This window comes from Colletotrichum aenigma (assembly GCF_013390185.1).
Source record: "Colletotrichum aenigma strain Cg56 chromosome Unknown KSG_Cg56_contig09, whole genome shotgun sequence".
NCBI classification, from domain to species: Eukaryota; Fungi; Ascomycota; class Sordariomycetes; order Glomerellales; family Glomerellaceae; genus Colletotrichum; species Colletotrichum aenigma.
The window spans coordinates 3,129,664-3,154,415 of record NW_023500915.1 but is presented as its reverse complement, the minus strand read 5'-3'; the positions used below and the strand labels follow the sequence as shown (position 1 = coordinate 3,154,415).

At 54.2% G+C, this 24,752-nt stretch overlaps 10 protein-coding genes across 10 annotated transcripts; 5 read left to right on the top strand and 5 right to left on the bottom strand.

The window, feature by feature from the left end:
- Positions 1 to 255: 255 nt before the first annotated feature.
- Positions 256 to 1,442, bottom strand: CGCA056_v013508 (putative 1-alkyl-2-acetylglycerophosphocholine esterase; the record flags this gene model as incomplete). Its single annotated transcript, XM_037328752.1, has 2 exons — positions 256 to 816; positions 870 to 1,442. The coding sequence occupies 2 exons, from the start codon at positions 1,440 to 1,442 to the stop codon at positions 256 to 258; spliced, it is 1,134 nt and encodes a 377-aa protein (XP_037173446.1).
- An 841-nt stretch (positions 1,443 to 2,283) lies between these two features.
- Positions 2,284 to 3,540, top strand: CGCA056_v013507 (uncharacterized protein; the record flags this gene model as incomplete). The annotated part of the gene is made up of 3 exons (XM_037328751.1): positions 2,284 to 2,643; positions 2,704 to 2,948; positions 3,033 to 3,540. 3 exons carry the CDS (start codon positions 2,284 to 2,286, stop codon positions 3,538 to 3,540), a joined length of 1,113 nt encoding a protein of 370 aa, XP_037173593.1.
- A 2,020-nt stretch (positions 3,541 to 5,560) lies between these two features.
- HQD2-0 (Catechol 1,2-dioxygenase) lies at positions 5,561 to 6,636 on the bottom strand (the record flags this gene model as incomplete). The annotated part of the gene is made up of 2 exons (XM_037328750.1): positions 5,561 to 6,239; positions 6,299 to 6,636. 2 exons carry the CDS (start codon positions 6,634 to 6,636, stop codon positions 5,561 to 5,563), a joined length of 1,017 nt encoding a protein of 338 aa, XP_037173592.1.
- A 1,409-nt stretch (positions 6,637 to 8,045) lies between these two features.
- PYD2-1 (Dihydropyrimidinase) lies at positions 8,046 to 9,712 on the bottom strand (the record flags this gene model as incomplete). The annotated part of the gene is made up of 3 exons (XM_037328749.1): positions 8,046 to 9,398; positions 9,453 to 9,620; positions 9,677 to 9,712. The coding sequence occupies 3 exons, from the start codon at positions 9,710 to 9,712 to the stop codon at positions 8,046 to 8,048; spliced, it is 1,557 nt and encodes a 518-aa protein (XP_037173594.1).
- A 544-nt stretch (positions 9,713 to 10,256) lies between these two features.
- DCAS (N-carbamoyl-D-amino acid hydrolase) lies at positions 10,257 to 12,059 on the top strand (the record flags this gene model as incomplete). The annotated part of the gene is made up of 1 exon (XM_037328748.1): positions 10,257 to 12,059. The coding sequence occupies one exon, from the start codon at positions 10,257 to 10,259 to the stop codon at positions 12,057 to 12,059; it is 1,803 nt and encodes a 600-aa protein (XP_037173449.1).
- Positions 12,060 to 12,254: 195 nt separating this feature from the next.
- ada (Bifunctional transcriptional activator/DNA repair enzyme Ada) lies at positions 12,255 to 12,881 on the bottom strand (the record flags this gene model as incomplete). Its single annotated transcript, XM_037328747.1, has 1 exon — positions 12,255 to 12,881. The coding sequence occupies one exon, from the start codon at positions 12,879 to 12,881 to the stop codon at positions 12,255 to 12,257; it is 627 nt and encodes a 208-aa protein (XP_037173451.1).
- A 1,621-nt stretch (positions 12,882 to 14,502) lies between these two features.
- On the top strand, positions 14,503 to 16,581 carry CGCA056_v013502 (Transcriptional activator protein DAL81; the record flags this gene model as incomplete). Its single annotated transcript, XM_037328746.1, has 4 exons — positions 14,503 to 15,182; positions 15,241 to 15,873; positions 15,928 to 16,274; positions 16,328 to 16,581. The coding sequence occupies 4 exons, from the start codon at positions 14,503 to 14,505 to the stop codon at positions 16,579 to 16,581; spliced, it is 1,914 nt and encodes a 637-aa protein (XP_037173595.1).
- A 140-nt stretch (positions 16,582 to 16,721) lies between these two features.
- Positions 16,722 to 18,481, bottom strand: CGCA056_v013501 (putative permease; the record flags this gene model as incomplete). The annotated part of the gene is made up of 4 exons (XM_037328745.1): positions 16,722 to 17,163; positions 17,214 to 17,703; positions 17,758 to 18,231; positions 18,301 to 18,481. 4 exons carry the CDS (start codon positions 18,479 to 18,481, stop codon positions 16,722 to 16,724), a joined length of 1,587 nt encoding a protein of 528 aa, XP_037173597.1.
- A 538-nt stretch (positions 18,482 to 19,019) lies between these two features.
- nps9-1 (Adenylate-forming reductase Nps9) lies at positions 19,020 to 22,422 on the top strand (the record flags this gene model as incomplete). The annotated part of the gene is made up of 4 exons (XM_037328744.1): positions 19,020 to 19,153; positions 19,215 to 19,877; positions 19,931 to 21,642; positions 21,692 to 22,422. The coding sequence occupies 4 exons, from the start codon at positions 19,020 to 19,022 to the stop codon at positions 22,420 to 22,422; spliced, it is 3,240 nt and encodes a 1,079-aa protein (XP_037173596.1).
- Positions 22,423 to 22,983: 561 nt separating this feature from the next.
- Positions 22,984 to 24,731, top strand: patI-1 (Cytochrome P450 monooxygenase patI; the record flags this gene model as incomplete). Its single annotated transcript, XM_037328743.1, has 5 exons — positions 22,984 to 23,213; positions 23,291 to 23,821; positions 23,882 to 24,438; positions 24,496 to 24,660; positions 24,724 to 24,731. The coding sequence occupies 5 exons, from the start codon at positions 22,984 to 22,986 to the stop codon at positions 24,729 to 24,731; spliced, it is 1,491 nt and encodes a 496-aa protein (XP_037172646.1).
- Positions 24,732 to 24,752: the final 21 nt, after the last annotated feature.

The window sequence follows — 24,752 nt, the reverse complement described above, 5'->3', positions numbered from 1 at the left end:
GTTTCTGTCAGCAGTTTTTAGATGGAAACTTTTGGTCGCAACCGAACGAGACTTGTTTGGAAATTCCCGCATTGAATTTTATCGCCAGCACACCTAGACAGTACGTTTACCTTGCAAATACAAATAAAGATGATCTATATTGATACACAAGAAAACAAACTCGCCATCTGAAGTGTCTGGATACTGTTGTGGTTCGCGAAGTGACAAGCAATCCAAACGACTTACTTGTTATAGAGTCAAGACAAAGTCCAACTGTTACATACTATCTCTTGAGACAGCGACCTCCCTGTAAGACGCATCGCCGCCTTCGATGAACATCGACCCGGTGTGGTTATTGTAGGTCAAGTCGGCGAAAGCCTCAACGATTCCAGCAACCACCTCCGCCGCTCTTCCAAACTCCAAAGTTCCCAACTCGGCCTGCAACAGCGCCTTAGCTGTCTCCGGCAGACTGATGTTCAGAGAGGCAATGAGAGTCGGAAAGTCCGTGAAGCTTGCGTGGACGGTTCCGGAGACGCTCAAGTCGGCCTTCTTGCCGCGCAGAACACTGTAGAACTGGTCCCAAGTGGGGTCTTCGGCGGCGTGCCTGGGTCTTCCCACAAGTGCAAAGGGCCGGTGCAGCCCTTCTTCGAGGACGGGGCTCAGAAGCTTGCCGTCGAGGTCAACACCTCCCAGAATGCGAGGGTCTGTCAACATCGCTGCGGCTGCGGTGGCGCCGCCGAGGGAGTGACCGAACATGATGGCGCGGTCGAGGTCGATGCCTACGACGTGAGTCGTGGAGAGATGGGAAAGAACGAAAGATGTGTCTTGAGCCCGGATCTATTTCATTATAAGTATCTATTCGACTGAATTCGCGAATTTGGATGCACTACCTTGGTGAGGAATTCCAGCTGTGTTGTATTATCGGTGTCCAGGTTCACTGCCGTGTAGACGGTGCCGTCGGGAAACTCGACATATGACGGGTCGTATGGATGATCGATGGTAACAACCGCCAAGCCGCGACTTGCAACTTCCCGTGCCATGGCGCCGTACAGCAATCGAGGATTGCCCCACCCAGGTGAGAACAATACCAGAGGAAACTTGGAGCGGGTTTGTTGGCAAGCCCGACTCTTTGTCTTGCAAAACTCCATCTCAAAGGAGGAAAACGTGCCGTTGGGAAGACCAACATCAGTCCCAAGCTGATCGTAAGCCTGGGCGACCAGCGGCGTCATGTATGGCACCCTTTCCCGGCCAGAACACGGGGTCTTGGCCTCGTCGACAGGAAGGAAGGTCGAGATCATGACTTGGCGGGCGTGTGAGTTGTTGCTGGGCGCGTATGGGTCCATCCGGGAGTGGTCGGTGAGGCCCTGGACAGACATGGAGACGGCATAAGGCCCGGTTGGCGGCGCCACGAGGACAGCCTGTGCAGATGAGGCCAGGAGCCAAAGGATGTAAGTGTTGAACATGGTTGTGAAGCTTGAGATTCAGGAAACGATTTTTGCTGGGCTTTTGGCGATGTTTGAGATGAGTTCGAGTTGTTGATTAACTTTCGAATTTGGACCGCGAATTCGAATCATCTTATACACGATACTTGCCAACTCGCGATGCCTTACGGATGTCATTTCGCACGATTGCTTCCCATAGTGGGCAAGCGGAGTGGAGTTTGATGGGCTGAGAAGACCCCTGCTAGCGACTGAGAAGCGGTTCACCGTTCACCTCTTCAATCTCTCTTTCAGCTGAAGGTATCTCTGTGATGTGATTGGCGAATAATACCCATTTCCGCCCTGTTCGTTGTTAGCGCCGCCCGATTGCTTCCATTTTAGGCTTGGTGTATCGACACAGCCCTCCACTTCTAGACGCATGTCTCTGTAGCTCCCAATGACTACTTCATGCCAGGCACTCTTCAACGTGGCTTACTTCCCAGACAAACGGCTTGTTTCCATCTACAGAGGAGAGCATTGATACGGAAAATTCATTTGATAGAGATTTACCTAAACAGGTGCTGTTCTCGCGGTTGATGTCTCTAGGTCCATTCGATCGTCGGACCCGGAGGTCTCGCTGCGTTGCGTGCGCCACAAGTCACTCCAAGGTAGGTGGCCTATGCATCGCCAACAAGCTACCTGCGCAGCTTTTTTTTTCTAATCCACTGACTGCTTCCAGTGCTCCGGCTTTAGTCCTTGCACAAGATGTCAGAAACGGGGACTCGAATGCCTCTTTGCAGCGTCACCTCCTGAAGGAAAGGGTGCCGTCATCAGGCTAGAGAGGGGGAAGATCCACACGCCCAAGGACTTTCGGCCTTCGGCAGCAATGCGCCCTCAAAAGCCTATTCCAGATGTCACAACCAGTTATCTGTTCTATTTTGACATGTTTGTACGAGCAAATAGTTTCACCGGACGAGAGCCATCTTTCATTATTGACATCCAACGGTTGACAAAATCATCTGCCAATGTGGTCCCTCACGCGAGTCGCTCGCTGTTCGATGCTATGCTCGCTCTCGGCGCCATGCAAGCCCACTCTCTGGGCGCTATGGCACACAACAACAACCTAGGATTCGCCTTGCGGTCGTACCAGCAGTCTCTTTTTGAACTGCGCAGTGCCGTCTCCAACTTTTCTCCGACGCGGAGAGACTCCATAGCCTGGTCTACTTTCTTTCTTGGCTTATTCGAGGTGAGTGAGACTCGGGAATTGTCAATCTTGGTCCGGGACAGGTGCTGACCGTATCTATAGCTGCTGCAAGACGCCTCGGGACAAAAGTGGCTTCAACACATGGTCTTTGGCACGGCACAAGCACAAGCCCTTGTTGCCAGCGGTCCTGCGGCGTGTAAGTCGGGCACGATGAGGACGTTCTTCGTCCAGGCGCGCACGTTCGAAGCATGCAGGTCAATCATTTTCAATCAGCCCAGTTTCCTGGCAGATCCGGAATGGATTAGCCTGACGAACTGCCTCTCGACCAATTTGGATGAGATTCTCAAGTTAGTAGTGCTAAGTTCTAATTTGCGTGTTCGGTAAGTTTCGCCAGACTTTAGCAGGTAAGAGACTGATGCATGAATATTAAGGACGGTCGAATTCACGCGCAAGGCCTTCCCAGTTCAGGCAACGTCGGACGTCCATCTGAGCGAGGGCCTGGAGTTGGCGACTGAGGGTTTCAGCTTGCGAGAAGCACTTGATTCTTGGGAGTTTACCGCGTCGTTTCTTCCGGAATCAACAGACGAGAGGCTGCTGTCAATTGCATATCACTCAGCCACCAGCATCTATCTGTCAGGGAATTACGATTATGACCTGGCACACTGGCAGGGCCTGGGCGTTGCGGTGCCGATATTGAGTGCAAGTCGGATTGAAGAGCACTTTGACGCCATCGTCGCGACAGTCATCGAGGCTTTGAAGGGGTCTAGTCTGTCGCCGTTGCTGTTCTTGTTTCCGCTGAGGGTTGCTGGGGCACGTGCGAAGCAGCGTCAGCAGCGAGAGGCTGTCATTAAACTATTGCAAAGGATTCGACGCAACTTTATCGTGGCAGATGCGATGCTGGAAGATCTGAGAGAATTGTGGAATCGGACTATTGGCTAAATGTAGTGCCATGTATTGGGGCGACGAGGATTGGAATGTCGAATCCTAATGTATTTCCGATCAAACATCATGTTGTGTTACTTCTTACTTGCATCCCAACTGGAACGGGACTCTGCGTTTCTCAGGCTGGGAAGGGAGGACTCCCAGGATTGAAGAAAATAAGACTAGGTGACAACGGCCGATTTGAAGACAGGTTCTTCAGAGCTCTCACAGGAAATAGGAGAACCTTTGGTGGCAGAGTCTGTCACAAATATCGAGTGGTCTTTGGTATTGTGGAATGCGTACTTCCTGCACAGTAGTACACGTACACGTATGGGGTCAGGGCGATTTCTCACGTTAAGTAATGCATAATGTTTAACTCGACGTTGGTTTAATCTCTGTAGTTAGCGATTTCAGCTCAGATAAGTACAAAGAAGCATAGTACGCACGAAAACCTGACCGAAGAAATACACAAACAGGGATCAGGAGCTCTGTTCCAGTTGTAATTGGGGCTTTGTCAAGCGAGGAAGGCGAGCCTGCGTGGGCGCTGATAGGTGATTGCTACATAGAGGGATTGATGGAAGGGGAATAATATATGGATGTCGTGAGAGAGCATAATCTTTCTCATCAAGAAATTAACTTGAAATAGGAAGCAGACTATCTTATCTCTTTCCAGCTTTCGTCTTCTTTGCTTGGCTTTTTATGCATAGTTTCCTACAGCAGATTACCTTCTACTAGCACATCCCATTGACTCCAAGTCACATACAAAGGCTAGAATGGGCTGGGCTTCACATAGGAAACATTTTTTCCCACAAGTCAATTAAAGATGGCAGAAAACTTACCAGGATTATTATACTTTCCTCTTTGATAACCGCAGGTGTTTGAAGCTCGAGAGCGGTGACGATGAGCTTCTCAGACTGCCGTCCGCATCAACCGACATGTGAAGGCCGCGAAACGAGTCCGGTGGAGACCCAGCTACAGGGGGCCGTGATCCAGCGCAACAACGACCGCAATGTCGTCATCCCTCCTCTATCTTCGTGTCGGTCAAAATGCATTTCGCTCCGTCGCGGTATTCGACAGACCGCGAGTTCGCCAAAATGCATCGCCGCCCGAGAATAAGGCAGGCACATCGGAACTCCCGGCCCACGTCCACCTTCAAAAACTCCCGGCCTCGACAACCGACAATCTGCAACACAAAGTCGCGAACGGCTCCGAGTCGGAACCCACGGCTGGGTCACCACCCCACCCCCATCCCCGGTTAGCGCACGCCCCGCTGGCCACCACGGCATTTGGCCCCGGGAAAACAAAAAGGAGGGAAAGGGCGCTGGAGGAGGGGCGAAAGTACGAGGGGGGAGCTTTTCTTTCGCGACCGCACGGTGTGCCCGTACATTTCCGAGGGAAGCCGGCGGGGCAACAGTTCAGTTACCGACCTGTGGTTTCAACGTAGGTTTTGCGTGTGCTTTTTTTGGGTTCTGTCGTCTGATGGAGTGTGCAATTGGAATCTCACAGATTGCGCATCGTTTGGCTCAGTCTTCGTAAATGATTGTATACACCGTAGAGGCTCGCCGTTCGGGCTGGTGCTCTCCGACAGTCTCCGTCGCGACAGAGGTAACACCATCCATGCAAATGCCCCCCCCCCCCCCCCACCATCCCTCCTCCAGGGAACACCCGCGCCCGCGAGCCGAGGATGTTGGTGTCGTCAGTCCGGAAATCCCGCCCAGCTGTACACACGCACAGGTGTCACTGTCACATTGCAATCAATCACACTTTCAACGCCGCTTTGAACAGAATTTTGGGATCTATTTTGTGTGGGCTGCGCCGACGCCATTTGGTCGTCGCGCATGGGGGGGGGGGAATATACAACAACAACTGTGTCTTCAATCAAACAATGCCTCCTCCGATGCTCGGAGCAAGATGCCCAAAATATGCCAAAAAAAAAAAAAAAAAAAAAAAAAAGTAACGTGAAATCATCATTCTAAGCACCGGCCGTAGATGAATACATCGCCCCATATCCCTTTTCTTGGTGGGAATATTCGATTACTTAAAACTTGTTCTGGTTCGCGTTCTGCTTGAACATGGTCGCGTCGGGCTTGTACTTCTTGGACACCAGGCGCACGTCGTACTCGACATCCAAGACAGCACCGTTGGGCTCGTCCTTGACGGGGACGAAGTCGAGCAGCAGGTCGGGCTTGACGGCGCTGACGGTGTCGGTCTCGAGGTAGGGGTCGTCGCGCGGGTACAGCTGGGCCGTGACACCAATATAATCGTCGTGGGTGACCATCATGTGGATGTGGGCGGGGCGGTAGGGGTGGCGGCCCATGATCTTGAGCAGGTCGGCCGAGGGGCCGGTGGTGTCGATGGCGTACTCGGTGGGCTTGAGGCAGTAGAACCAGAAGCGGCCGTCGGCGTCGGTGCGGAACTTGCCGCGCAGGTTGTGGCGGGTCTGGTTCTCCGGGTCGAAGACGTCGTACTTGCCGTTGGTGGAGGCCTGCCACATGTCGAAGACGGCGTTGGGGATGCCCTTGCCCGTCTCGGCGTCGTAGATGCGGCCGTGGAACTTTGTGAGCTGGGCCTTGTTGTCGTTGGGCATGTTCTGCACGACGGAGGCGCCGAGGTCGCGGAAGGGGGTCTCGGGGGACCAGAAGGGGCCGAGGATGGTGGAGGAGGTGGGCTGCGCGCCGGACTCTGTGACGACGTGGTTGTTGATCTCGTCGACGAGGCTGTTGAGGAGTGATTAGACTTGATTTTTTATTTATGAAGAAGTGACGGAAAGACTTACGACTCAATACCCAGAATGTCCATGACTCTCCAGGCCTCGTTGCGGTTCTTCTTGTAGGCCTGGCCGATGGAGTTGATGTAGTTGACGCCGAGCACCCACTCGTCCTGCTTCAGCTCGACCTCCCTGCAGAAGTCGTGCATGTGCCTGATGAGGGAGGTGAGGATTTCCCTGTGGCGGGGCAGGGTCTCGGGGGCCATGAGGTCGATGACATGTTGTGTGAAGTTGGGGTCGAACTTGCTGTTGTTGTCGTTCTGGTTGCTGGTCTTGACGCCATTGGTGCCGTTGGCACCGTTGGTGTGGCCGTTGGTGTGGGCTCCGTTGACGCCGTTTGTTGCCATTGTGACGGTCGTTGTGTATGTGTATGAGAAGAGGGGGGAGAGGCTGTGAGGAGGGGGTATCAAGAATGATAGTTTTACAGATTGCTTCGCGATTACGGTAAAGGGCGAAGGACAGGTAGCACGGGGCTTAGGTTGTAGAGGATGGTGATGTCTAGGGAAGAGAGAAGGGGCACGATGGACATGACACAAAGGGGGACCCTGAAGTTAAGTATGAATCTCAGGGACGCGGGAGCAGTAGGGATGAAAGAATGGACCAGGACCCGAGGGCACGAGTCGTCGTATGATGGGCGGCAAGAGAAATCGGCAAATTGACCAAAGGCGCAATCACGATTGGGGAGGGGACCTTGGGGCTGGGCACCCATCCGTAGGGGCAGGCACGTACCAAGACCGGACCTGGGGGACCTGGGGTAAAACTTTAGCTCGTGGAATGGCTTTTCGCCTCCGCCGCCGCCTTTCTTTGCGCTCACTGTGTCTGAGAGTGAAAGAAGGACAACTTTTGGGCAAAACATATTACCGGACTGCGCTGCCGTGGAAAAGTAATGTTCCCAGCGTCGCACAGTCCAAGTGCGGGGTATACGTCAGGTACGTACCTTCAAGTGTAGATGCGGGGGGGGTGGTCCACTGTAATTCACTGGAAAGGCAGCAGATGCGCGGCGCTGAGTGGTTGGATTCCTGACTGAGTGGCCTGTGCGGCGGCGCGTGGTGCAGGTATTATATTTTGGAGATGCGCCATTGGACGCCGCCCGTGGGGAAGGGGCTGCCTCCGGGCTCGGGGGTCGGTAATGGATCACGGCTTGAGGCTGCTTGCTTGCTGTCTGCTGCTCGCGTCTTCGCGTGTTACCTCACCCAAGGACGTGGGTCTCGCTTACTCATCACCATGCCCTCACCAACGTGACCTTCAAAAAATACCCAAAAAGAGTTTCGGGACGGATTCCTGGCACTTGCACATCGGATGTTTGCATTCTTCAAGCCCCCGTCCATCGTGCCACCCGTGGATCCATGGGGAAGATTGATATCCAAAAAGTTGGGGGAGCGGAGGTGAGGGGGGGAGTTACATGCTTCCGGCAAGACCCAACGGCTTGGTGCACACCACACCACCGGTTCGACGACACGGTCGGAGGATTGGAATCGTACGTCATGTTGGTCGCGCGTTGACATCCATGGCACGAGGTGCAGCCAGCCTATTGCGCCGTGTCTATCGCATTTCGCCTTTCGTCTATTGGCTTGAGCTACCTCTCCAGTGTTGGTGATGGAAGTGTGGCTGAAGGTGGCTTGGTAGGGCAGTCACTGTCGACTTCTCATCTTCTAAGCCAGAAATTGGACTTGTCTGTCAAGCGAAGTCATATTCACAACGGTTGGCTGATGTTCATTGTATGAATTGCTATCAAATCTAACCTACCACATCTTGGTCAATACTTCACAGTCGCCGTGTTCGCCTCCGGCATCGGCTGGAACTCATTCACCCACTTGTTCCTCGGCTTGCTCAACGTACTCTTCCCGCGACGCAGGAAATTCCCATCGCCCATCTTCCCCAGCAGTCCCCCATCGTCCCTGTCCCAAACCACCTTGCCCCTCAAGATGGTATACCGCGGCCAGTTCTCGAACTTCATCCCCTCAAACGGCGAGTAATCAATGTCGTGGTGCAGCATATCGTTCTCCAGCTCGAACGCCTCCATCTTCGCCACCTCCACTCCCCCAGCCGTGGCAGCCACCTGCTCAGCCGTCGGGTACCAAATCACAAAATCCGCATCATACCCCGCCGCAATGGCCCCCTTCCTATCCCCCAACCCATAAAGCTTCGCCGGGTTCGTCGCCGTCACCTCCACAAACTTCTGCGGCGTCACCCGCCCCGCCATCACGCCCCCCTGGAACAGCACCGGCAGCCGCGTCTCCAGCCCCGGTAGCCCGTTCGGCACCTTGTCGTACCTCATCCCCCCGTCCGCCGCCAGCCCCGCCTTCTTCCCGCTCGGGTGGTCGTACTTGCTCGGCGCGTGGTCCGAGCTGAAGGTCGTGAACGTCCCGTTGACGATGCCCGTCCACATCGCCTCCAGGTCCATCGCGTCCTCGCGCAGCGGCGGGCTGCAGATGTGCTTCGCCCCCGAGAAGGCGTCGTGCGCCGGGTGGTTCGGCCGCAGCGCGTCCGCCGTGAGGTACAGGTAGTGCGGGCACGTCTCCGCGTGGATCGGCAGCAGCCGCGTCTGCGCGGCGCGCACGTGGCCCGCCGCCGTCTTGGACGACATGTGCACGATCAGGATCGGCACGTCGGACAGCTCCGCGAGCGAGATGACGCGGTACACGGCCTCGTCCTCGGCGATGTTGGGCCGGCTGATGGCGTGGTAGTACGGCGCCGTGAGCGCCTGCTCCGCCAGCCGCGTCGTGATCCAGGAGATCATGTCGCTGTTCTCGGCGTGAACCATCGTCGTCATGCCGAGTGCGCGCGTCGCCATCATCACGTCGAGGATCTCGCCGTCGCGGAGCTTGAGGGGCTCGTACGTCATGTAGAGCTTGACGGAGGAGATGCCCTCGCGCACGTAGTGGGGCAGCTCGTCGCGCAGGATGGAGGGCGTCGGGTTGGTGAGGATCAGGTGGAAGCCGTAGTCGCAGTAGGACTTGCCCGTGGCGCGGCCGTGGTAGTCCTCCACGACGGGGTGGATGGACTCTTGGGTGCGGGACTGCGTAGCGAAGGCGATGACGGTGGTGGTGCCGCCTGCGATGGCGGAGCGTGTGCCGGTTTCGAAGTTGTCTCCTGTGGGAGAGTTGTCCTAGGTGTATGATGAGCGAGAGGCATGAAAGTTGCGGGTGTTTTTGAGACTTACCTGGTCGAGATGAACGTGGGAGTCCACGCCGCCGGGCATGACGAACGCATGCTGTGCGTCGATAGTGGTCTTGGCCGAGAAGATGGACTTCAAGTCCTGGCCTACTGCGAGGATCTTGCCGTCGCGGACGACGATGTCTTGACGGGCGTGTACATCGGAAGCCGTGACCTGGTGTCTTGTCAGTCTTTGTCCTGGTGTTGAGTGATTGTGATGTGGGCACTTACAACCGTGGCATTCTCAATGATGAGATCGACCTCCATGATAAAATGTAGTTATGTTTGGCTCTTAGGCACTCACTGCAAGGGTCTTGAAGTGAGGATTCTGTGAGAATCCGAGCTTTCTTCGCCTAGAAACCAATGTGGCCTTGCTTGTCAAAATTGACTGGGAATGGCTTCACTCTCAATGACAAAAAGTCTCACAGTAATCAATGATTCATGGTGTCCGGCGAGCAGCAAGATAACAAGCACCTTGGCCGCGCTGCGACGATAGGCGAACCTAAGATAAAGATAGGCTCGACAGACCGATACGCGGTTGGCTGACGGCCGGCCTATCAACCTTATCGGGCGGACAGGGGTGCGAGGGAGCTCTCCCCGGAGACAGATCGGACGACGCATCGCCGTGTAAATGCACGTGAGGGGTAAATGTGGTTGCAATTAGCAATAGCCGTCTGCAAAGACAAGCCTCTGTATCGTGGTATTCAACAGGATAATAAGAGTGGTGATTGAGCCGTTTGCTGAGCAGGACCAGCGGCCTTTACACGAGACTGGCAGAAGCCACTCACACACAGTAATACACACATTCGCAATGGCATCACCAAGGACACTGCGCGTGGCCGCGGCCCAGATGGGCGCCACGCACTACGGCGACGAGCGTAGCAAGACGCTCCACCGCATGATCAAGCTCCTCGAAGCCGCCGCCGCCAAGGGCGCGCAGGTCGTGCTCTTCCCCGAGGCCGCCTTCACCACCTTCTTCCCGCGGCACCTCATCAACGACCCCGTCGAGCTCGACGCCTTCTTCGAAAAGGGCGACGTCTCAACGCAGCCGCAGACAAAACCGCTCTTCGACAAGGCGCACCAGCTCGGCGTCGACATCTCTGTCGGCTTCGCCGAGAAGGCCGACGACGGGCAGACGTTCAACTCGTGCATTTACTACCACGCCAAGAGCGGCTCCATCCTCTCAAAGTACAGGAAGATCCACCTCCCCGGCGACTTCGAGCCGTTCGCGGACCCGGAGGCGACAAACCAGCTGGAGAAGCGTTACTTCAAGCCGGGCGACCTGGGCTTCAACGCCTTCCGCGTCCCGGACCTCGTCGCCTCGCCGCCGGAGCGCGGGGACCCCATCTTCGGCATGATGATCTGCAACGACCGGCGCTGGGCCGAGAGCTGGCGCACGCTGGGCCTGCAGGGCGTCGAGGTCGTGCTGTGCGGGTACAACACGGCCGGCTTCGCGCCGCACCTGTGGGGGTCGAGCGCCGACATGGACCCGGAGGTGGCGCGCGAGAAGGCCGTGTTCCACCACAAGCTGGTGATGCAGGCGCACAGCTACACAAACGCGTGCTTCAGCGTGAGCGCCGCGCGGTGCGGCATGGATGATGGGAAGTACGACCTCATCGGCGGCAGCTGCATCACCGGGCCCGAGGGCGAGATCATCGCGGAGGCGTCCACGACGGAAGACGAGGTGGTGTATGCGGAGATCAACCTGGACGAGTGCCGCCCGGGCAAGGAGCGTACGTTTGACTTTGCCCGTCACCGGCGAGTGGAGCACTACAGCCGGATCACGGAGCAGACCGGCGTCGTGGAGCCTCCGAAGCTAGGGGCCCAGGCGGTGAACGGCGTCACCAACGGGCTTACGGTCAAGGACAAAAAGATCCGCATCCTGCTCGTCAACCCGAACAGCACAAGGGCGATGACGGACGCCTGCGTCGCCATGGTCGAGAGCCAGCTTCCCCCCGACGTGGTCGTCACCGGCTTCACCGCGCCGCGGCCGTCGCCCTCGGCGATCGAGGGCATGTTCGACAACGTAATGTCCGCCGCGGCCGCCGCCCGCGCAGTGCTTCCCCTCGCAGCGACGCACGACGCCGTGCTGGTCGCGTGCTACTCCGACCACGCCCTCATCCGCATGCTGCGCGAGGAGCTCCCGCGGCAGCCCGTCATCGGGATCATGGAGGCGTCGCTCTTCGCCGCGCGCACGCTCGGCGGCCGCTTCGGCCTCGTCGCCGTCAGCGAGCGGTCCAAGGTGCTGCACGAGGACAGCATCCACAACTACGGCTTCTCGACCTCGTGCGCGGGCGTGCTCTCATGCAAGCTCGGCGTGCTGGACCTGCACGAGAAGAGCCAGGACGAGGTGATGGGCATCATGGCGAACGTCGGCAAGAGGCTGGTGGAGGAGAACGGGGCGGACGTGTTGTTGCTGGGGTGCGCTGGTATGACGCCTCTCAAGGGCGCAGTGGAGGAGGCTGTTGGCGATAAAGTGCAAGTCGTTGATGGCGTGTTGGCTGGTGTGCATCACCTGGTGGGTATGGTGAGGATGGGCGGCGCGACGGCGAAGAGAGGTGTGTACAAAAGCTCCGCCGCGGGTCGCAAAGCCCGTGGTCAGAATTGGATTTAAGCGTCTGTAGTTGGAAATGACAATGAAGATGCCCAAATGGCAACAGCATTGGGATAGTGATCACCAATGCCCCAAAAACCCGCTTCCCAAATTCGGGATGTGACCGCAAACTCGGTACACGTATAACAGCTCGCCCTATGTGGTTGCGTCAATGATCGATTCCCAAGTACGTATTCCTGAGACTTTCATACGTACTCATGATCCTGGGTCTGCAGCAAGATCTATGGATGTGAGCGAGTCCATGTCATCCGCAAACCAACTCGTGAAGTTGTGTGCGAAGTTATCCACAGCATAGAGATCTTCCAGATCAGTAGTTGTCTCTGGTAGCATGTATTCCGAGCACAAAGCTTGACCATCGAGCCTCATATGCCCCGCTGAGCTTCCTTCTGGAGCGCCAAGAGATGCAGCAAAGGCCTTCGGGGTCAGTAGAAAACACTTTTTGAACTGCCGGTGAAGGTGCGCGCTGGTGATACCCAGCTTCCGGGCCATGCTCTCCACGGTCCACTTGACATTATCGGCCGCCGCGGCCACAATCATGGCATGTGCGCGGTGTGCAATCCTGCGGCCGCTATTGTCCCTGCTCCAGCTATCATTGCACGGCTCGCACCGCTTGCATGGTCGGTACCCGGATTGCGAGGCATGCTGCAGGTCGTTGAAGAAGATGACGTTGCCCCGTCGAGCGACGCGACCAGAGCAGGTCGGCCGGCAAAAGATCTGGGTCGACTTGACGCCGTAGAAGAAGGATGACTTGGCGGAGAGGTCGCTGCGAGAGACTAGAAGCCACCGAGCAGAGTCGCTGATCTTGTTGGCTTGAGAGGCCATTGACAGGGGCGGTTGATGACGATGGTTGCAAGTCATGAGGGAAAAGGGTGAGGAAGGTTTGGCATCGGAATTTGGCTTGGCTCGGTGGGTCACGTGTCTGAATTCGGTCTCGGCCCCACTAACCGAGGTACGTGATTGGACATTTCGAGGTTGCTCTTTCGAGCGGATGACATGATTGGTCAGTTTGTGATCACAGCTCCTTCACTTTTTGAAGGGTGTAAGTCAGGTACAAAATGCGTGCCTCTTCTTTTCAAGGTGGTCATATTTAACTCTGGTGTAAACAACGTGAAAAACTTTCATCTACTAAATCCACTAATTATTCCAACTTTTCCACACTAGTTAACGTTTGACAAGACCATGGACAATCCTGCTGCTGCAAGTGCGTTCGGCACTCTTGGGGCAGTGCTCCGGTCGCTTCAGGTAAGAATCAACTTTCTTCCCGTGGCTTCTCAATTTTTTTTTTTTTTTTTTTTTCATTTGGGGACATCTCTCCTGACGATTATTCAAGCTCTTGCATCAAATTTGGAAAAACTGGAGGCGGCACGATAGCCAGTCCTTATCGTCGACGTTTTTCCTCTCATGGGCTATCGCCGGAGTGCCTCTCGGCGTGTACAACATCGCCGACGACTTCAATATTGCCCTCCAGATACAGCCCAACATCTTGATCTTTCTCAGGCTCTGGACTTGGTCTCAATGCAAATACTATGGCGAGAACTGGGGCATCAAAAAATCGTCCCATTTGTCACCGGCCTCGCCATCGTTCTGGCCGGCGCTGAGTATGGACTCGTATACGCACTCCGCCTGGCCCGCGAGCGCGGGCAGATTTGGCCATCAATTCTCATGGCTATTGTAGCAGCGATTTTGTTGGCTGGTGGTGTGCTCAGACACTATGTCCAGATGTTGAGGACCCGATCGGACGCTGGAGTGTCTCTGAAGTTTGCGACTCTCGATTTGAGTGGAGATGTTGCGTCGCTTTTGTCGGTGATCTTCCAGAAGACACTAAAAATCTATGGACTCGTTATTTATGGATCTGAGTTGGCTATTTGGATTGGGCTGATAGGCCTGGCTCTCTATTATCGGCAAGTCGGCCAAGGCGAACCCAGCAAAACAACCGGGGCTGATCCAGTGGTGGAAGACAGGCAACACTCAGACTACAGAACGGAACAAAGTGCATCAGACTGGGTAGAGCTATACCGAGGCAACACTAGAGATTCCTGGCTTGGTTAGAATACCCAGCAATCATCTGCCAAGTCCCAACATCCCGCCCTCTTCGTCACAATTGAGGTCTCTGGGCGCCTAGTCAGCCGGGTTGCGAGAAACATCCAATCTATTGATTAAATCGTCACACGTAAAATAGCACAATAACTTGACTAACCCTTCTTTTCGAGTGCAATTGAATAATAAGCAAGATCTGGACAACCGAAAAGCGATAATTTCTCTAGTCATTCAACTTACTACGGGGGTTGGTTCACCGGCGGCCAATCGGCAAACGGCCCGTTATCAGCAAACAGAGCTCTTGGATCCAGCTTCCCCGGCCGCGCGGGGAACTCAAGCGACACGATAGCTACGCGCATGAACCGATTCACCTAGACGTGCCGTAACTTTCTTCAACAAGCACATCATGGAGACCGCCGCTCACACCCGTACAAGGTCGTTCGGTAACCGCAACCGCCACCCCTGCGACTTCTGCCGATACAAGCGCGCGGCCTGTCTGCTGCCCGGGCCCCCGCCCTGCGAGCTCTGCCGGCGGCAGGGCAAAGAGTGCACATTTGTCGAAGGGCCGAACAAGAGGCGGCGCGTTGCGGAGCGGGCTCACAGTCCTTCCGACGATGGCCTGGAGAGTCCGACGTACCACATCCGGGCTCCGTCGGACACGGATATGAGGTCTCAATCTGGGGAGATGAGTTCGCCGTTAAATGAGATGCACTTCATCGCCGATGGGGCAGAATCAACGAGTCTGGTCTCCCTGACCGGGTCCCAACGGGAGTGTCCAGATGTGTTGTTACCGGCATCACTTGACGCTAAACTCAACCATAACGCGCAAGTCATCGGCCTCAGCGGCGAATCGGACCCGTACTTACTTCAGCTTTACCAGTTTGACGAGAAGGATGAGTGCGAATTTCAGCAATTGCGCATCCGGAACATGGGTATGGATGATGGGGTCCCTGTTCAGTTCATGCTGCAGAATAATTCGTTAGCAAGCAGAGCACAGCCAGGAGATTTTGGAGCCAGCGAATCAGATATCAGAAATGAGGTCCTCAACATGGTTTCTGAGGACGTCGGTAGGAGACTTCTAAACTTGTAAGTTTCCCTGAGGACATTTTCTTCATTGTTCTTCTTCATTAACCAAAAACTGCAGGTTCTGGCGCTATGTGCAGCCATATTTCCCCATCCTGTCGGTGGAATACATCATGCATGATAACAACGGGGACCCATCAACGTTGCCTACATCCCTGGCAGCAGCCATCTACGGACATGCACTTCCCTTTTGTGTTTTCGACGACAAACTCTGCGTCGACGTATACACGCCCCCTTCGGCCGACCGTCTGTTCAAGCTTGCATGGATGGCTGCGCTCTCTCAGTTCCACACACCATCGCTTGCCACCGTGCAGACCATGCTTCTTCTTATACAACGACGCCCAACAAACAGACATGTGGCTGATACGCCGTTCAAATGGGTTATGCTCGCTGACACAGTAGCTCTTGCGCAATGGCTTGGTCTCAACCTGGACCCAAGTGAGTGGTCAATACCGCCGTGGGAGAAGCGCCTCCGTCGACGGCTGGCATGGGCGGTGTACGTGCAAGACCGGTGGTTAAGTCTGAACTTTGGTCGCAGTTCACACATCCAAGACTGCGACTGGGATGTTTCTTCTCTGGGGCCTGAGGACTTTGGAAGCCTCTCGGGGATTGAAGATGAACCTGCGATATCCAAGCACTTTCTACACCTGGCGTCGTTGACCGAGATTGTATCAAAGATTCAGCTGAACATGTTGTACGTCTGTTTCATCCCCCACAACCAGGATGTAGTTAGTGCTGACTTTACAAGCTCCGTCAAAGCCACAAGGGCCTTATCAAAGTCACTGGAAGCAAGTTTCGAAGTTGCTAGGCCGCTGCGAATTGAGCTCGCTCAGTGGTCCCAGGACCATCCTGATGTGGGTGAACAGCCCTCGCCAGCTTTACCTCATTATGGGCTCGACGGCAACGGCAGCCTCAGACTTGCATATATCACGGCAAAGGTTGCCGTTTTCAAGGCGTTATTGCGACCAAAGAGTCACGAGGCCCCTGCAGAAGCCCGCGCTGCGTTGCGTACCGGCGCTATGGCCGTCGCCAAGGAGATGTACGATTTCCTTGCCAAGCTGGGGCCTCATCACCTGGAAGCCTTCTGGCATTCGTGTAAGCAGTCTACTCCCTCGTTGGCAGTCAATGATTCGTGCTGACCCGGGTAGACTCGCGTGTCAACTTCGCCATTGCCAGCAATTTCATAGTTCTCCTCTTCGCCCTATCGCCGACGTTGGCAGATGCTGAAGACGCTCTCACGCTTTTGACTCAATGGCGAAGTTTGTTGCGCATCAAATCGAGAAGCTGCGATTTGCTGAACCTCAGTCTGCTACGACTAGACGCAACGTTTGTTGCAGGACTGGGGAAGCTCATTGAATTGACTCCTGCGGCTGCTGAGGCAGTCCTGAACCGGAAGCTTTGAGGAAGGCGACAATGCGCATACGGGCACTATCTCTCCGCCCAGTTTTGCTAAAACAATGTCATCTTCAAATAGCGTGTAAAGCGTGTATTTATTTCTAATCAACTCAGCAAAAAGTCGCTTGAACACAGCATCATGCCGTCTCAGACACTATACTGCTTGGCTTCCATGCTCTTCTCCGGCTCCGTAGGCTCCTCCTTTGGAGGTTGTCCCTCGATGGACAGCTCATCCACCTTCTCGTCAACCTTGAAGGGCCGAATCTTCCAGCACGCCCAATACGTGAAACCAGCGATAAGTGTGCTCACCAGCCAACTCAGGCTATACAAGTAGGTCGCTCCTTTCGGAACCCCCTTGGCACCACAAGCAGCCGCCAGGCCCGGCATATTGGGCACAATGGCAAAGACGAAGGCAATGATAGCACGCGGGTTAACTCCAAAGGTGTAGAAGTGGGTTCCCCGTGGATCGTACAGAGATGAGACTTTCATCTGGCGACCGCGGCAGATCCAGAAGTCGGTGACGATAACTCCTGCAATGGCCCCCAGGAAGAGGGAGTAGCCACCAAGGAACGAAGAGAAAGACTTTGCGCTGGACTCGAAGTCAGAACAGTCCTGCTACTGGGGGATGTTACTGCTTACCTGTACTGAATGTTCCACGGCACAGCACACACTCCAAGGATAGCGCATACATACGCCCCACGTCGGTTGTTCACGTATTTCGGGAACCAAAGCGACAAGTCGTTGCTGAATGACACACTGTTGGCGCTGATGTTTGTACCAATCACGGCAAAAGCCCAGCAAAGTCCTGCGAAGAACTGCGCAGCGCGGTTGTTCCAGAGACGGGCAACCTCCAACGGGTTCCAAGTGACCTCGCCGTAGATGACTTCAGAAGCACTGCTAACGGTAGCTCCCAAGACGCCACACATGGTGACAAGCACGATGAGCCCGACAGCCTGGGTCCAGAACACCTGGCGGGGTTCCTTGGCGTATCGTGTGAAATCGGGCATGTTCAATGCAAGGGTCGCCTTGGGGCCGATCGCGCTTGTGACGCACTGGAAGAAGACCACGATGGCAGGCGTGCCGTCTTTGATCACGGTTGGCTTTGAGAATGTCGGGCCGAAGCCCTTTGCTGTGGTGTTTTAACAAGATAGAGTATACAGGAGCGAGGCTCATAGAAACTTACCAGCAACGAGAGCCCAAATGAAAAGAGTCAATCCGAAGATCGGCATGATGACCGTCTTCGCCATGAACATGTATCTCAAGCTGCTCACATGAAGCCAAAGCAGCGGGAGTTGGACGATGATGAAGAGGAAGAAGCACAATAGCTCAGCGCTAGTAACGTGGGCGCTCGCCGGCAGGTGGTTGGGGAAGTTGTTGAAGGAGGGCCAGATCGCAGCGATCATAACTTGAAGGCACTGACCGCCCTGGAAAGACTGTGTTCCGAACCAAATACAAGCGACGACACCACGGACGAATACAGCAGCGTGCGCACCTCGCAGACCGAATGATGCTCGAGTGAAGACGGGGAAGTTGATACCGAAGACACAGCCGACGTATCCATCCAGCATCGCGGGGATGCATACCAAGACATGGCCGATGAACACCGCGAGAATAGCGAGGCCTGGGTTGAGGCCCTTCGTGACCGATGTCGAAGACACTGTATCCGACACGGCGCCGTTAGTGACAGACAGGAGGAAGTGCTGGCGTAAAATGACGTTTGACATACCTTGGTACATGGAAATGGAGAAGGCTTCAGCAATCCAGAAACCCAACAAGCTAGGCCAGCCCCAGGTGCGCTCCGGCGAACCCATCGGGATCGGGTCCATGTCCTTGTTGGACAGCCGGCCGCCCTCCGTGCCGAGTTCGGCGCTCTCGGAGCGGAGCTCCAAACGCTGCCGGATCCCCATGATGTGACGTTGATCCTGCTCAATTGAAATTGCTAAGAGAAAGTCAAATTGGGGCAGGAGCAGAAGCGACGTGTCTAAGCGTGCGGATACTCGCGGCAGTTATTCGATTCTTTTTTTTCTGCTCGTTACATTCCGGCGTTCTTTGTTCATTTCTACAGAACTGCTTATCGAAACTGGTCTCGGCTATCGCCCGTGGCAGCTTTGTGTTCCCCGGTCATGTCATACCATGACATGAAGATAGGCTTGATAAGTGCCGGGGCGCTATCAGCATGCCTGAAAATTATCGCCTCAGCCATTGGCCTATCTTGGTGTTCCTTGCTGCAACCCAGCAAACGTTGATAGCCCGGACATAATCTTATCAATCGGGTGGTTTCCGCGGTCGTGCTGCACGCGGGGATTCCGCAGGGGATCACGAAACATGTGGTTTACTCAGCAGAAAGTCAAATGGGAAGCTTCATCATGACCTCGATGTTCCTAAGGAAGCTCCTCTCGTCTGCGTGAGGACGACAGGTTTAGCATCAATTCACACCAATCCAACATGGCGCCAATCGCGACGTCCGACCTGAAGACATCGATGCCGATCCTGGCTGACCCGACCGTGTTTCCCGCCCCTGATTCAGACGAGAGACTGCGGCAACTTTGGTACATGCACGGAGATCCGCACAGCACCAAGTATGAATCAATCGATTCATCTCGACTTCCACAAAGTGAAGGCTGACGGTACTGAAACCAGGTTCTCAAATCCAAACTTGACGAGTATTGCCAAGTTGGTCGAGCACAACGCCGCCACCCAGCCCTCTCAGCCAGCCTTCATCTACCCTATCAAAGACACTTTCAGTGTACTTGACTGGTCTCAGGTCCACCAGCTCTGTCGCCAAGCAGCGGCGCAATATTCACGACGCTTCCGTAAAGAGCTGGAAGCCTCGAACGACACGCGCCAGCAGCCCACGATAGCGCTTCTAGGAACCGGTAATTCAATTGAGTACCTGATCACGCAAGTCGCATTGAATTATCTGCACATACGATCTTTGCTTCTCAGCAACAAGAATGCGCCGGATACCAGAGACTATTTGCTGCGAGTATGCGATGCGGTGGCAGTCATCACCGACAAGGCGAATGAGGCGTCACTCTTCGGCGACCCAGGCTGCACATCGACAGTCGTTGAATTGATCACCCTTGCTGAGTTGCAGCAAAGCGATGGAGCGATCTCAGAAGACTTTATGGTGTTTGAGACGAGCGACGAGTGGAACTTGCAATCGATGATCATCCATTCGTCGGGTTCTACCGGGGTGCCAAAGCCAATTATCCACACAAACAGAAGTCTATGCCAGATCGCGAGAATATACCGCCGCCTCCCGGAATACTTCATCGAGAACTGGTATCTCTGCTTTCCACTGTGAGTCCTTCATTTTGCCCGATATGCCACGGAACCTCTAACACAGTCCTTAGATTTCATGTCGCTGGTTTGTCGACCGTTCTGTCGGGTATTCCTTACGGACTTCCAACGACCATGCCGCCTGAAAAATGGCCACCGGCTCCAAGTTCTATCCTAGCAGCGTGGAGAATTCTCGAATCCCTGGGTTATCCTGTGGACTGCACCCATTGCGCACCCTCGGTCATCGATGATCTGTACGAGTACATCAACCTTACCACCAAAGACTTTACACCACTTGTAAAGCTCAAGGTCTTGCAGCCTGGTGGCGCCCCGCTGTCGCCCAGCATGGTTGCGAAACTACAGGCGCTCGGAGTCAATGTGAAGACCACCTACGGAACCACGGAAATCGGACCACCAATGCGCACCATCCCACATACAAGAGAAAATCCAGACGTATATCGCTTCCGTAATCTCTACCCAGGCTCTCCTCTGGTGCGCATGGAACCTCTCGGCGACGGACTTTTCGAGTGTGTTGTTTACAAAGGCTTTCCGCTCGCGGCAGAGCTCTGGTTAGATAATGCGGCATCGAATCCTTATCGCACAGGAGACATGTTCCTCGAAGATCCGCCGGCAAGCGGGTATTTTGTCCTCCAGGGACGCCGGGATGATATTCTTATCCATTCCAACGGCGAGAAGACTCATGCCTCTGCTCTGGCTATGGCTCTTGAAGAAGACAAGACAAGCATCATCGCAAAGACGGCGGTTTACGGGACTGGAAAGTCCTGCCCTTCTGTTATTGTCGAGGTAGACTGGCAAGCTGTCGATAGTAGAGGGTCTAGCGTCGACATAGAGAACGAGGTATGGAAAGTGGTCGCAGGGTGTAACGAAAAGTCCGCAGCCTTCTCCAAAATTCCTCGGGAGCTGGTTCTCGTTCTCGACAAACGAGAGACTTTGCCGGTCACACCCAAAGGGAACGTCCGACGAAAAAACGCTTGGGATTTGTATGGGGATCGGGTCGAAAATCTGTACAGCAAACTCTTTGGCGACGACTCCGGCTCGACAACCGACCCCAACGGTGTTGCTGGTTCTCCAACGATAGAGACAATCCAGAAGGCAGCATCTGAGGTGTTTGGGCTTCCACTGGAGGAAATCGAAGAGAACCGGAACTGGTACGAACTCGGGCTCGATTCCATCCAGGCAGTGTCGTTACGTACTAGGCTGGTCAAGTCCTTCGGAAGCTTCCCACTCATGTTCATATTCGAATACCCGACGGCAAAGAGTCTGTTGGGCTTTCTTCAGCGTCCTAAAGACGACGGCTTGGACACTAAAGCCATGGTCACGACCCAACATCATGATTGGATTCGATCTGCCATCAACCGGATGAACCAGGAGATGAACGGGTGGACGATACAAAATGCCGAAGGCCGTGGAGCAGCACCCGGGGGCCAGGATGTGATCTATCTTACAGGGGCCAATGGGTCTTTGGGTAGCGCGCTGTTGGAAGTACTGGTGCAAATTCCCTCCATCAAGAAGGTGTACTGTGCAGTGCGAGGTCGCGGTCCACAAGAAAAGGTTGTCCAGTCGTTAAAATCGAGAGGTTACACCGAAGAAGTATGGAAGAGCACAAAGATCCATGTTGTCAACTACGATATGAAGGACGCAAGGCTGGGTTTGGATCCAGAAACATACGAGAAAGTTGAGGCTGAGGTAACGGTGGTGATGCACAACGCCTGGAAACTCGACTTTAACCAGCCGGTGCAGCAATTTGACGATGACTGTTTACGAGGTACGACTCAGTCTGCCCAGGAACGCGAATTATGCTGACAGCTTACCAGGTACCATGCATTTGATGGCTTTCTGCCTAAAAGGACCGAAGAAAATGTTTGCATTCATGAGTAGCGTCGCCGCGGCCATGGGCAGCAAGACCACTGGAGTGATCCCAGAACTACCATTGGGGCCGGATCCCGAGAGCGCACTCCAGACAGGCTACGCACAATCCAAATTCATCATCGAGCAGATTACCCAGAACTATGCGTCTGCATTCAACGTACCCGTTCAAATTCTTCGGGTAGGTCAGCTGAGCGGGCATTCCCAGCTGGGAACCTGGAACCATACTGAGATGTGGCCAATCATGATGATGACTGCGCTCGATCTGCTGTCAGCGATGCCGGTCTTGCAGACGACGGTGGACTGGCTTCCGGTGGACGTATGTGCGGAAGCTATCAAGGAAGTTGTTCTCTCGTCGACGGCTGAAGGATCTTATGTTGTCACCAACCTGACAAATCCGAGCACTATCTCTTGGGAAGGGTTGCTCTCCTGTTTGGATGAAGCTTCTGGGCGGAGTCTCGAGCGAATCGAAATGAAGGAATGGGTCTCCAGGTTGGAAGCAGTGGCCGATTCCTCAACCTCCAACGGGCACGATATACCGGCGTTGAAACTCCTCGGGTTCTTCCAAGCTATGGCCGAAGGGGGTGGAAACGGTGAAGGGATACAGTTTGAATCATCTAAGGTAGCACGAGGCAAAGGGGTAACGACCAACATGGTTCGAAAATGGTTGGAAACTTAGAAGCAATCCGATTACCTGAAGATGTAGACTTCATCTAAAATAGCAACTCGAAAACGGGTCGAAGATCATCGATATTGATTGATTTGAGGGCTAAATGTCACCACAAACAAGACACTTTGTGCTTTGTCTCGAATGCTCATCTCGCCTGTGCTTACATGGAAAGAAGACTCTGGACTCTATTGACTCGAGGCTTAAGGCGCCCACATGACAGCTCGAGTGCAAATTTCCGGAAGTTGAAGGCGAGCGATTGCGCGTAAGATACAAAGTACGTGATAATTAAGTGAGGGGCTAACGGATACTTGCGGCAACCTGTCAGATCGATCGTTATGCGGATCGTCTGGGGAAGTAGTACTACGTCCCCGTCTACCCCACATACTCCACGTGCGGCTTGATGAACTTCGGTCGTCCGGGTGGTTTGCCTATAGTAATGATGACAATGATAACTTCAGTGCTAGCATCTCCGGGTAAAGATAAACATAGAAACATTCGCTCTAAAAAACAAAATCTTTTCATTCCTCGTTTGATCAGACCAGGCAGTCCTTTCACCCACCAGATTTCAACATGTCTTCCGTGTCTGTGTCAGCCAAGCCAGGTACGGTAGTCCTGGCGGTTGCTATCACTGCGGTCGCGCTTGTGATAGCAGTGCAAATATACGAGCGGATAAGACTGGACCAAAAGTACAAGTTCCCTGGCCGCATACCTGGCATTCCTATCTTTGGAAATTCTTTCCAAATCCCTGCCATACAGCAAGGACCATGGGCGAAGGAAAAAGCAGAACAATACGGCGAGATGTGAGTCTGTTACTGGGATATCCAAAGTGGTTGATCCATAGAAAGCACCACAGCGGATGACTGACACTTCGTGATAGGTTTACCTGCAAGTTTGGAGGTTCGACTTGGGTGTTCCTCAATTCCTCGCGAACAGTACATGATCTGCTAGAGCGTCGCGCGGCAATCTACAGCTCTCGGCCGGACTTTCCCATGACCCAAGACATTATATCTCGGGGATCCCGCATAGTCCTGATGCCGTACAATGGCCAATGGCGGACCCTCAGGAAGATCATGCACAATGTCCTGATGGCACGTCAAGAAGACGTCTTTAAGCCTTTTCAAGACTTGGAATCGAAGCATCTCTTGTGGGACTATCTGGAGAAACCGGAAAGATGGTGGTCGGCTAATGCTCGATACGCAAGCTCTGTTATCATGAGTGTCGTGTTCGGTCGGCGAACTGTACTGGGTGATCCCGAGGTTGAAGAGCTCTTTGAGACGATTGAGCTATTCCTGGAGAACCAGCAGCCTGGTGTAAATCTCGTCGACGGTTTCCCCATTTTCAAGAAGCTCCCCCAGTTCTTGCAGTGGTGGCGTCCACGTGGTGATGCAATCTTTCGCAAGACGTACAAGTAAGTCTCTATGCTTGTTGAATGACTAGCGCGAGGTGACTGACTAGCTTGTGTCGCCAGGGTTTATGAGAGACAACTTGCAAAGACGAAAGCGAAACTTCAAGACGGAACGCAACGCCAATGCTTCGCCACCGATTTTATCAAGAGCGAGGAATACCGTAACATGTCACAAAAACAGCAGCTCTTCACCTTTGGCTCCCTCATGGAAGCTGGCAGCGACACTTCACGTGTTAGCATTGGTCAAATCATAGCTGCGGCGGCCACATATCCCGACTGGGTCGTTAAAGCGCGCGAGCACCTCGACAAAGTTTGTGGGGCCAATGCAGAGCGTCTTCCAGAGTGGAACGATATGCAAGATCTAAAGTACATATCTGCCGTGGTCAAGGAAGGATTCCGATGGAGGCCGAACATCGCAGAGATAGGCGCCCCTCATATGCTGACCAGAGATGATGAATACGAAGGCTACAAATTTCCAGCTGGGACGGTCTTCACGTGGAATGCATGGGCGATTGCACTGAACGAGAAAGAATACAAGGACCCGGAGCGCTTTTACCCCGAAAGATTCTTGGACGATGACGTCGAGAACGTCCTAAAGGGACATTGGAGCTTCGGGCCAGGTTAGTGAAGTTCTGCTCTTTGATGGCTGTAGTATATGCTGAGTAACTTTCACTTAGGTCGCAGAGTATGTGCTGGTTGGAAGGTTGGCGAGATGAACGTGTGGATTGCGGCCGCGCGGTTGCTGTACTGCTTCGACTTTGAGCAGATTCCAGGGCAGAGTATCGACACCATGGCTATTCCACAAATTACGAAGAACAAGGCACCATTCAGTGTCAAAGTCAGTGCGAGAAGTCAGACGCACGCCGATCTCATGAGGATGGAGTGCTCGGAATCGGTGAATGTAGTCTATTGATTCGACGTAAATACATTACCC